Here is a 9,616-nt window from a genome sequence, read left to right on the forward strand (position 1 = left end):
GTATTCACGCAGAGTAGCTAACTCCAGAGCTTCACTTATCGAAATTATCGGTTTTTAAAATTTTATTTTATGCTCATTATTCAGAGTTCAAACATTTTTTTAGACTATTTTTGTGTACAAATCAAATCAAGAGTTTGTAGACTGACAAAATGCGAGACTTTCCATAGTTTCCTTGAACCTAAAAAGAAAACCGGTGAAAGTAAAAATCGTTATTCCACAACCAACAACCGTTCCCAAATGGTTTACAAAATAATTCGCATCACTACGTAATGTCACTTGGTCACTTGTTGCCATGGATACAGATGATATGTTTGCAAATAGTTAATAGGTTATGTTGTGAAGTTAAGAAGATTTTTATAGTTTTATTTTATTGGGCCTCTTAGAGGACCTGATTTTAAATTGTAATAAAATTCTTTTGCATACTATATTATGAGATTTATATTATATTGAGTGCTTGGCCAAATATTCAACCAATTTTATAACTTGTAGGTTTGCATTTGGTACCTACATCAAACGAGGATTTAATATTTACTCTGCGTTCTAAAAAGCTCAACAACAAAAGGTAACCAATTTCGTGGGGCCGACTTAGCTCCAAAAATTTTTTTTAAATCAAATTTATTTATAGGGGTTTGTTGGGTTGTCACAAAGTGAACATGTCACCCTTTAAAAAGTGCCTTGAATCTTTAAGTATATCTTAAGTACTTATAGGTACTATATTATGCATTGTATTGTATTATGATTTCATAAGTTCATGATCAAGAACCTGTAATTCCAAAATATGAAACTATACCTTACACAGTTCAAACCCAAGCATTTGAAGGTGAAATTAAATTTTCTTTCTCAGCAGTAATTTATGATTCAGTAGTAACTATACTTGAAATCTCTGTGCCACTAATACCTCTAGTAACCTAGTGTTAGTTAGTCTCATACTTTATATTTTGGCCTTTAGGGATTAAGTAATCTATAATAATTATGTACTTCACATATTACACACACAGAAAGATAATACTTTAAGAATCTGTTGGCAAAACATCACTTACAACCATGCAGCTGAGTGCTGGTATATGTTTTGGAAAAATCAAATGAAACACAGCTTCCAACATCAACTTTATTAGTCAAACAACTCCTACTACACAAAAGTTAAACATTTGCACAAGAATTTTTATAAATCTAAACCCACTCGGGCTAATAAAAAAATTAAAAATAAAAAACAATCTAAACAATACTATAGTTGCCCATAGCTAGCATACAGCTCCTCAAGTCTTGTACACAGTCATAGAATGATCGGTACGGAGGTGCCAAGGTAGCGTCGTAAAGTTTCAGCATTTCTATAAACTTCTTCATGGCTTCACCATACTTTCCCTCCTCCATGGCTACACAACCAAGCTTGTACATCATTTCTGTGTCCTGCAAACATTATTATTGTTAATAGGATAGTAATTAGACAGATCTTTAAGTAATCTTTGTGAGCTCTAACTTTTTTTTTTAGGTAACAGAATAAAATAACAGGATTGAGGTGTTTAAATTAAAATGGCAGATGATGAAGAAGGTAATTATTTTAAAAATTTATTAAGAGTTAAATTCTGTAAGTTCTTCTCCTCATTATGAGTCACATAATATTTTTTCAGTTTGGTCTTAGTGCACAAAAATTATTGAGAGATATTATTTGACCTTAATTTTTTCTTCTGCGAACAATTGAAGGGCTAGGTCATTTTCTCCACAGAATCAGTCTGGCTGTTCAACGCGATATACTAGGGTAGGACTTAGATTACCAATAAATTTTACAATTAATCACTATTTTTTTTGCAGTGGTGGAGGAAGCGCCAGAGGTCGTTCGAGAACCCAGTGCAGAGAGCGAAGCTGGGCTCAGTCCTGTAGAGGAGAAACCCCTCGCCCCTCCAAAATATGAAGTTCGGCCAGGACTCGGTGAGAAGTAAGTATCTTTATTTTTTTTCATATTTATGCCTATTGACTACTAAAAGAAAATTGTAACTACCTACACAGTAGAGGATTTTAAGGTGGGGTGCATGGAAGCATACTGTTCTCTTTTTGCTCTTACTACCAAAAAATCCTTTCTTAGTGAAGCCTGAAGGTCTACATTATAGACATAACCTACATGCAAGTTTTTAGACCCATTGGTTTGGGTTATACATTGATATGCTAGCCAATTAGCTTCTTCTTTCATATAGATAGATAACATTTATTTTTCATGAACAGATTCCAAGCGCAGAACGTTCGCGAAATAATCCTGTCAACAATGCAGGAGCAGTTGACGGGGCGCCAGTACCGCGCGGACCAGGCGCCGCGCTGGGCCAAGTCCATCTCCAACGCCGTGCGCCAACGATGCCAGGAACTCGATATGAAGAGGTAATCAATGATAAGCTATTTCTACTTGTCAGGCATCGTACAAACACACATACACAGGTGATAAAACTAATAAAGTGCCCATTAAAATAGGTTCTGCATCGACCGTCATGAGTGATGAACGTTTGTAATAATATCGATCGAAATAGAAAATCTATGACATGTTTCAGTTTATTGCATTAGTCACAAAATACTGTCGTTTCTGTCAACTGTCTTATCCGCCATGTTAGATTTGTTATTACGTCATAATATGTATTTTTCGAATACAAAATGTCTTATGATATGCGGAAAAAATTGCAGAATTCCGATTTATTAGCTTCTGCTTGTTCTCAGGTATAAAATTCTAGTCCAAACAACCGTCATAGAGATGAAAGGAGCCGGTATAAAGAGCGGACAGAGGTGCATCTGGGACCCCGAGACCGACGAGTATGTCGACGACTTGTTCAGGAACGACACCATATTCTGTTACACCATTGTCTATGGTATTTACATGTATTGATATAATATTTTAATTGACTTTTTAAGAAATTGTAAATATTTTGTGTATAAGACTTAAATTAATAAAACAAAGCTTGTATTTAATTTACTTTTTGGTTTTCTTTAACACCCTAGAACTCTTGATACTCTTGTAAGCACCTAACTACGTGAATGCCTGAACTAAATAGGTAGATACTCTTAATACGTAGGGAGAGCTACGGAACTTGAATGCCTCGGGCTCACATATTAAAGTGTCGTAAGCTGCTTACGGATAGGTAGATAGTAGGTACATCAGAACATAGATTCGTCCAAACTCTTGGCACCATTAGCAGCATAGATCGGAGTTACGGGATAGCGCCGTCTCTACTTGCCTCAACGTCTGTGTGACTCTGAAATCTACGCTAAGCCTGGTCATAGAGTCTTATTATTTTAACGCTTTTTTGTCCCGTTTGAAAGAGTCTCGGTCCGAACCGTATGGTTAGTGGAAACTGACAAACAGACAGTCTTTTCAGCATATTCAGTTTGCCTCAAGTCCAGGTTGCTCAAATAGATGCGCACGCATCGACACGATTGAAGAGGTATGCAAAGAGGAGTATGATGACGCCAAACTTCTTCAAACAACTTGAATGATCGGAAGTTCTTGTTTTTGCCGGTACAATGACCACAAAGCCCTTTATTCCACATCTCAAAGAATACATACGACGAACGCGAGGGCGGCGCGGCGGCTCCCACAGGTGCATGCTCAGCACCTGTTTATGCTATTGCGTCGACGCTACTCGTTACCAGCAGCTTGCGGTAGAATAACAGCTACAATGTCACGATCGCAATACATCTGATTGGTTGACGCTCGCTCACTATTGGCTACAATGCATTGTTGGAACAAGAATAGCATTTTAGCCAATAACAACAATTGCGATTGTAATAATGATTGATGCAGGTTTTACGGAATAGATCTACTGAGCATCAAGAAATTTGACATCACATATAGGTTTCCATAATTGCCTGGTCTACGTTAAAAACTTTGAGGAAAATTCTCAAAATAATAAACTAACGAAAAATTTATTAAAAAATTATCGTTATATTTAAAAGTATTCGCTAATACATTACTTTATATGCCGATTTTGTCATATATGGTCAGCGACGATGTTTGTTGAACAATTTTCCAGAGCACGCTAATTTGATTACGCTTCTATTGTGTGTTTTTTATATTATATCCACGAAATCTAGATTTAAATTGCGATTAGGTAACAAGACAAGTTTCGCTTCCTATTTATTATTCGACGTTTTTGTGGATTTAATAACTTACTTGTAACGACTTCAGCCCCTTCAAAATGTTGGTGTACTGCTGACACAGTCCACACTGGACCATGAACTCTTTGCAATCGTAAGGCACCGGAATAACGTTGGGGCATGGTCGGTCGGAATCGCATCTGGAAAAAAAAAGATTTTCTTCTTTATTTCTATATTCTTTTCTTTATTCTATTATATTTTTTTCTTTATTCTAGATTTTCTAAGTCTTTCAGCGGAAGGTCCCGAGATTTATCCCCGCAGCGGCAATTTGGGAATTTATAACTTCTAAATAGTCGCCGATCTAGTCGGAAAATTTTAACTCTACCTATTACGGATTATGAGGTACAACGCTGACAGACGGACGGACGGACAGCGGAGGCTTATAGTAATAGAATTTTGATGCCGTTCGGATATGTAGGTACAGGTTTAAAACTCTTTTGTTATGTGTTTACTTCTAAAAGTGAATAGCGTAGGTAAGTACTAGGTGCTCCAATAAGGCCTCGTCACACGAGTGAAAAGAAAATCAATAATAAAAATTAGATATGACGTCGTTTTTGTAGGTACTTCGGATGACCTTCATTTCATCCGGGAGGCTGCGTGGCAGGGGTGCGGCCAATCGATGGTTGCCATGGCGACCGCTACGTTTGCCGAGGGCTTCTTGCGTCCTTCATGATCCCCTTCCGTTTCGCCTCGATACTATAATCACACGGCCCTTGCAAGAAAAGCGACTGAAAATCTTACCGTAACACATGAAAACCAACTTTAAACAGTAAGCTTTAAAGTTGATATTGAGTTAAACGTTAACGGACAGCGGAACCTTAGCAATCGGGTCTCGTTGGCACCCTTCGGGCAGGAACCCTAAAAGAGACCACATCAACTTACTTAAATCGCATATAATTTTCGGTCATCTGCTCATACGTTGGCCAATTCTGTTCACAAGGTACACAAGTACAGTCGAACCAGTACTGATCCTTTAGCTGGGCCTTCCGCTTCTCTTTGGGGACAGTGGTAAATATTGGGCCGTAGTTTTCAGATATTTCCTCGCCTTTCTTTATATTCTTTACGGCGCGAACGACAATGTAGGGACCACAGAAATATCTGTAACCAAGATAAAAAAAAACTAAACACCATTACTTATTTAACCTTCTACTTCTCAGTGGAGGCTTAAGCGCAACGCACACTGGCAGTGTCAAGGTGCGGATTTATTTATTAATTTATTTTGGAATAAAGTCGACGACGCGCACCAAACTCAGGTTTGCACAGCGCAGCGCGTGATTGTTTCAGTGTACTAATATCAACGTTGTTGTAGTAATTATTAAGTACAACGGTAGGCATGTTATTAAAACAAATAAAGCTAAGTTCAAGTTTTTATAAAAACATGGCTCTACTGGCCCATCTGTTTGCGCTGGAGACGTTCGATCAGAAATACTGTAGTATTGTAGCATAGATAGTATTGAAGTTCTGCTTTAGTCGCTATGATCTCTTAAGCAGCTAGGTGCTCAGGGGATTGTAGTCAATCTGCACTCAACCACGATTTGCTTTGATGTTTCTAAATCTATGGAAATACCTTATATTACCTACCTAACGACACTAGGATCGCAGCAATGGTTGAACAATGCAAGTGTAGGGAAAACAGCGCCTGCCAAAAACACTGATTTTCCGTCGTGCTTGATAATATTTTTTCCAACTTTTGGTTTAGGGCAGTGCAATTCGAATACTTCATGGGCATTGAATTGGAGTATTTGAAGATTCTTCAGGATTAATCCACCATATAAGGCAACATCTTCTGTATAACATTCAGCGATTGCCATTGTTTTTAACTCATCAATTTCCACGGGCTTTTGTTTGGGTTTGCCGTCAAAATAACCACTTATTTCTAGAAGCTTTAACAGGAACTGCGTCATTTGTGTTCTATGCAAGAAATCCTGCTTGGTCCTTTTATCCTCGTGCGAAACTAAATGGTATATGTTCCTGTAATCACTAGTTTTGTATGTTCCTGTTGGTTTATTCTCTATATCCTTGATGATGTTCTTGAAATATTCTTTATTGTTTTGTGTTATCATCCTTAGAGCAATGTGGCAGGTTATCGAGCAGCCTGACTTCCAAATGAGTGGAAGAATATGACATTCGTATCCATGATAGGATTTTTGTGCAACGTCTAAACATTTGTCACTGCAAAATATTACGTTCGGGCATTTTGGACATGGCAAAGGAATTACGCACCTGAAATGAGAAACATTTTAAACCTCTGACTCGTCTGTATCTAGGAAAATAAAGTAGGTACCTCAGTGTTAAGTTTGTGTTGGAACTTACTTTACAAAACAATTTTGACAGTGAGTCTTCGAGTATTCACCCAATAATACGCCACTATGCGGTTTCTCTATTAGTAAAGTTTCGCCAGGTACTATATCTTTTGTAGCAGTGGCGAACCTTCCTTTAGTTTCACTGTATTCAATTTGAACTGCTTCTGAAGCAGCAGGATATTGTTGATTATTTTTTCCTGGTAGCTTGGGTTTGGGTGGAACTCTCTTTAGAGGTTCAGGATCCTTTGGATTTCCAGCCAAGACCAATCCTTTGTTCAGGATTTCCAGCATAAGTTTAGCGTCAGTTCTCATTTTCAGTCTTTTTTCTTTTTCAAGATTACTAGCTTCATCTAAGGCACTTAATGTATCTCTGTAACGTATCAACAACACATTATGAAACTCTAATAGGTTAAGAATTTATGGGAGTTTACAGCATAAGATTGTCTGTACTTACTGAAAAGCTATAATTGCTTCTTGATTCCTTTTTAAAACAAGTAGACATCTGGCTTTTCTTTCATAAATTTTGTATCTCAGATGTCGAGGATAGCCCAATGTGAGACTCCTTTTTATATCGCAAAGAGCATCTTCGTATTGTTCCAAATGATTTAAAGCTGCTGAACGGTTGGCATAAACAATCGACAGATCTTCAGCTGAAAATTTCAAAATAAATTGGTATCAGCCATTTAATTGAATTGATTTTAGTGACTTAGTAAAATTGATTAGGTAGGTAGTTACTTAAAAGATATTCATTTTCGCGTAACTACAAGATGTTTAATCAGGTTGCAGCTCCATTTTTCTAATTTGACACTAAGTACTTTTGTTACTTACTTTCTTTTTGTGGCATATGAATCAAACTTTGGCTGTACAGTTGCAATGCTTTAGCCCAATCACCTTTTTGGACGGCTTTATTTCCTTCATCCTTAAATTGTCTTGCCTTTTCCAAGTCTTTTTTGACAGGGAAACTGCCACCGGCTTCGTATTCGACCACGTCTTTTGAAAGATCATAATCCTTTACACAGGGAAGGCTGCAAAAATACGATACACGCTTTGAATTAGTTTCCAAATTAGCGAAATTATTTCTCGTCACATCGTCTATAGAGCTGTTTATATTTTCATGAAACTTCTTGAAGAATCCTTCTATCTCTGCCGTCATTGCTGCGAAATTTTCACTCTTTTTGGTTTTTTTTATTAATGTTGCAAATATTGTGTTGTTATAAGTAAAGCTAAACGCCAATTTTCATGATCTAATGTAGCTTTTAGGTTAAATCACGTATGAGAGATGCCGGCTCAACGTGTGGACTATTTCTATTTTTATATTTGGAGCACTCGTACGCCGATCGCTTCAGAGTGAAGTTCGGAGCATTTCTCTGTATTTACGTCTATTATTAAAGTTACGCAATTTAATTGATTCTAGAAGAAGTCGATGCAGTGCTAATGATTGTTTGATATAAACATTTATATCTGTAGATTATCTATCTAATTCATTTCTTGTAACTCATATTATGTGATGATTAATGTGTGTCCTATCAATGGAAAACTTTAATGCCCTTTGATCGACATCATTCTTGGAAAAGATCTTGCATGCTGCCTTTTAGTGTTGTTTTTTACTAAAGTCCATTTATTTAAGGTCTTTTTAAGGTGTCCGAGTATGTAAAATCTAAGTACGTACCTACCTAACTTAAAGTTCACGGATAAAAAAGGTATAATTTTTTTATTAGCTAAATGTTTCCGGTATGCCTATACGACTATATAATATATCGTCTTATGAAAAATGGGCATTGATTCACAGAAGGAACTAGTTTATCGGAGACTATCTAAGGGAAAAATAATTTCAGGGTGAAGTTGACAGGCTGATGGGAACTTGAACTGAAGAACATAACTGATGATGTAGCTGTCCTAGCCAACTTATTATAGCAACATTATAATTGTCTTAGCGGGGCGAATCTTACCTAGAATTTCGCGAAGGTCAAGTCCATCCATCCATGAATCCGGCGCATCACAGATTCAAGAATTAGAGTCACCATAAACTTTAAAGTTTTTCTGTATAACTATTATTTTATGGTGTTACTATTTTCTTTTTCTTTTCTGTTTCCACTGTGCTACTTATATTGAAACTTATAAATCTGAAGCAAAATAGGAGAAAAAACTGCGGGAATCAAAGGGTTGCCGCGGGATTAAAATATAAAACCTAAATTGATGGCATATCGCAGGAAAAATCATATCATCAAATAAATATATCCAAAGCTATTAAAAAATTTCATGACTAAAGGATGAATTATGGTCACTTCAAGGAATTCTACGTAGCCGTATAACAAAAAATTGTGGCACACGCAACTTTTTGCTTAGGTAACTGACCGCCGACATCAAATTGGCAGTGCAGTTTGAAATAAACGGTCTTTCCAGAATTCTCTGAAGGAGCCTTTTAGCAATTTAATTAACAGGAAAACCCCTTGACGTAAACGGAGTCAAAATTAAAAATAGCTGCACTTAAATGTGCGATCATACCAAAATGTTTGATATCCTTTTTTGTCTTTAGAACGTCATTTTTAGGGTTTCGTATCTGCAGAGACAAAGGAACCCTTATAGGGTTAAGTATTTCGTTGTCTGTCTGTCTGTCTGTCTGTTGCATTCCCTCTCTGCCTCGGAGAGCATGTTAAGCTGTCGGTCCCGGTTATTATCACTAACATCTGAGAATAACTGTAAATTAACCTAAGAGTCGACATTCTCTTAGTCGAGCTGCATGCGGAAGGATCTGGATCTCCTACCATTAGAGGATTAATGGAAAGGGGCCATGACCCTCAGTAATGAGGAATACAACTATAAAGAAAGATATAATATATTTTATAATAATATATTGTATTATAGTGTGTTAGATTAGGTAAACATAGAAGCATAGGAAAATGTAACTCGATAAAGATGCCCATTTCTTCTGGCCTACAACTGTAGCCTGTTTACATAATGACGTTTCAATGGCTGGCCATCGGTGTCAAATATCGTTGCGGTTGGTTCCTCGTTGCTGTGTTACGCATTGTCCAATCATGCGTCTGCGGAAAAAATAACTCGTTATTTTATATTTTTTCAGCCGTTTTCAAAATGATTTAGTTATTGAAATGAATGAAGATGATGATGATCGGTTCTATAGTAGGTTTTGGTCGTGACTATTACCACCCTACCGGATTTCA

The 9,616-nt window shown here is 36.9% G+C and overlaps 2 protein-coding genes across 4 annotated transcripts; one reads left to right on the forward strand and one right to left on the reverse strand.

Moving 5' to 3' along the window:
* The first annotated feature begins 272 nt into the window (after positions 1–272).
* On the forward strand, positions 273–3,053 carry LOC123881323 (dynein light chain Tctex-type protein 2B-like). Of its 3 annotated transcripts, XM_045930041.1 has the most exons (6): positions 274–401; positions 490–562; positions 1,490–1,549; positions 1,810–1,933; positions 2,218–2,367; positions 2,698–3,051. In XM_045930041.1, the coding sequence occupies exons 3-6, from the start codon at positions 1,531–1,533 to the stop codon at positions 2,861–2,863; spliced, it is 459 nt and encodes a 152-aa protein (XP_045785997.1). In that variant the 5' UTR covers positions 274–401; positions 490–562; positions 1,490–1,530; the 3' UTR covers positions 2,864–3,051. The 3 variants fall into 3 exon arrangements, with proteins under 3 accessions (XP_045785998.1, XP_045785997.1, XP_045785996.1); XM_045930042.1 differs by having other exon boundaries at positions 273–567; positions 1,500–1,549; positions 2,698–3,053; XM_045930040.1 differs by having other exon boundaries at positions 274–562.
* Positions 1,095–7,764, reverse strand: LOC123881299 (SET and MYND domain-containing protein 4). Its single transcript, XM_045930007.1, has 7 exons — positions 7,263–7,764; positions 6,889–7,084; positions 6,445–6,804; positions 5,713–6,354; positions 5,014–5,229; positions 4,148–4,271; positions 1,095–1,407 (listed from the first exon to the last, which is right to left on the reverse strand). The coding sequence occupies exons 1-7, from the start codon at positions 7,585–7,587 to the stop codon at positions 1,216–1,218; spliced, it is 2,055 nt and encodes a 684-aa protein (XP_045785963.1). The 5' UTR covers positions 7,588–7,764; the 3' UTR covers positions 1,095–1,215.
* Between the last annotated feature and the right edge of the window lie 1,852 nt (positions 7,765–9,616).

The sequence above is a fragment of the Maniola jurtina genome, chromosome 4, assembly GCF_905333055.1.
Source record: "Maniola jurtina chromosome 4, ilManJurt1.1, whole genome shotgun sequence".
NCBI lineage: Eukaryota > Metazoa > Arthropoda > Insecta > Lepidoptera > Nymphalidae > Maniola > Maniola jurtina.

Bases quoted from the DNA above. Each gene is read 5' to 3' on its own strand.
- LOC123881323 (XM_045930042.1), top strand. The intron at 1,934-2,217 runs GTAAGTATCTTT...TTTCATGAACAG, and splicing joins CGGCCAGGACTCGGTGAGAA to ATTCCAAGCGCAGAACGTTC. The intron at 2,368-2,697 runs GTAATCAATGAT...GCTTGTTCTCAG, and splicing joins CAGGAACTCGATATGAAGAG to GTATAAAATTCTAGTCCAAA.
- LOC123881299 (XM_045930007.1), bottom strand. From the start codon at position 7,587: ATGACGGCAGAGATAGAAGGATTCTTCAAGAAGTTTCATGAAAATATA. The intron at 6,805-6,888 runs GTAAGTACAGAC...GATACGTTACAG, and splicing joins GAAGCAATTATAGCTTTTCA to AGATACATTAAGTGCCTTAG. The intron at 5,230-5,712 runs GTAGGTAATATA...TCTTGGTTACAG, and splicing joins TGCGATCCTAGTGTCGTTAG to ATATTTCTGTGGTCCCTACA.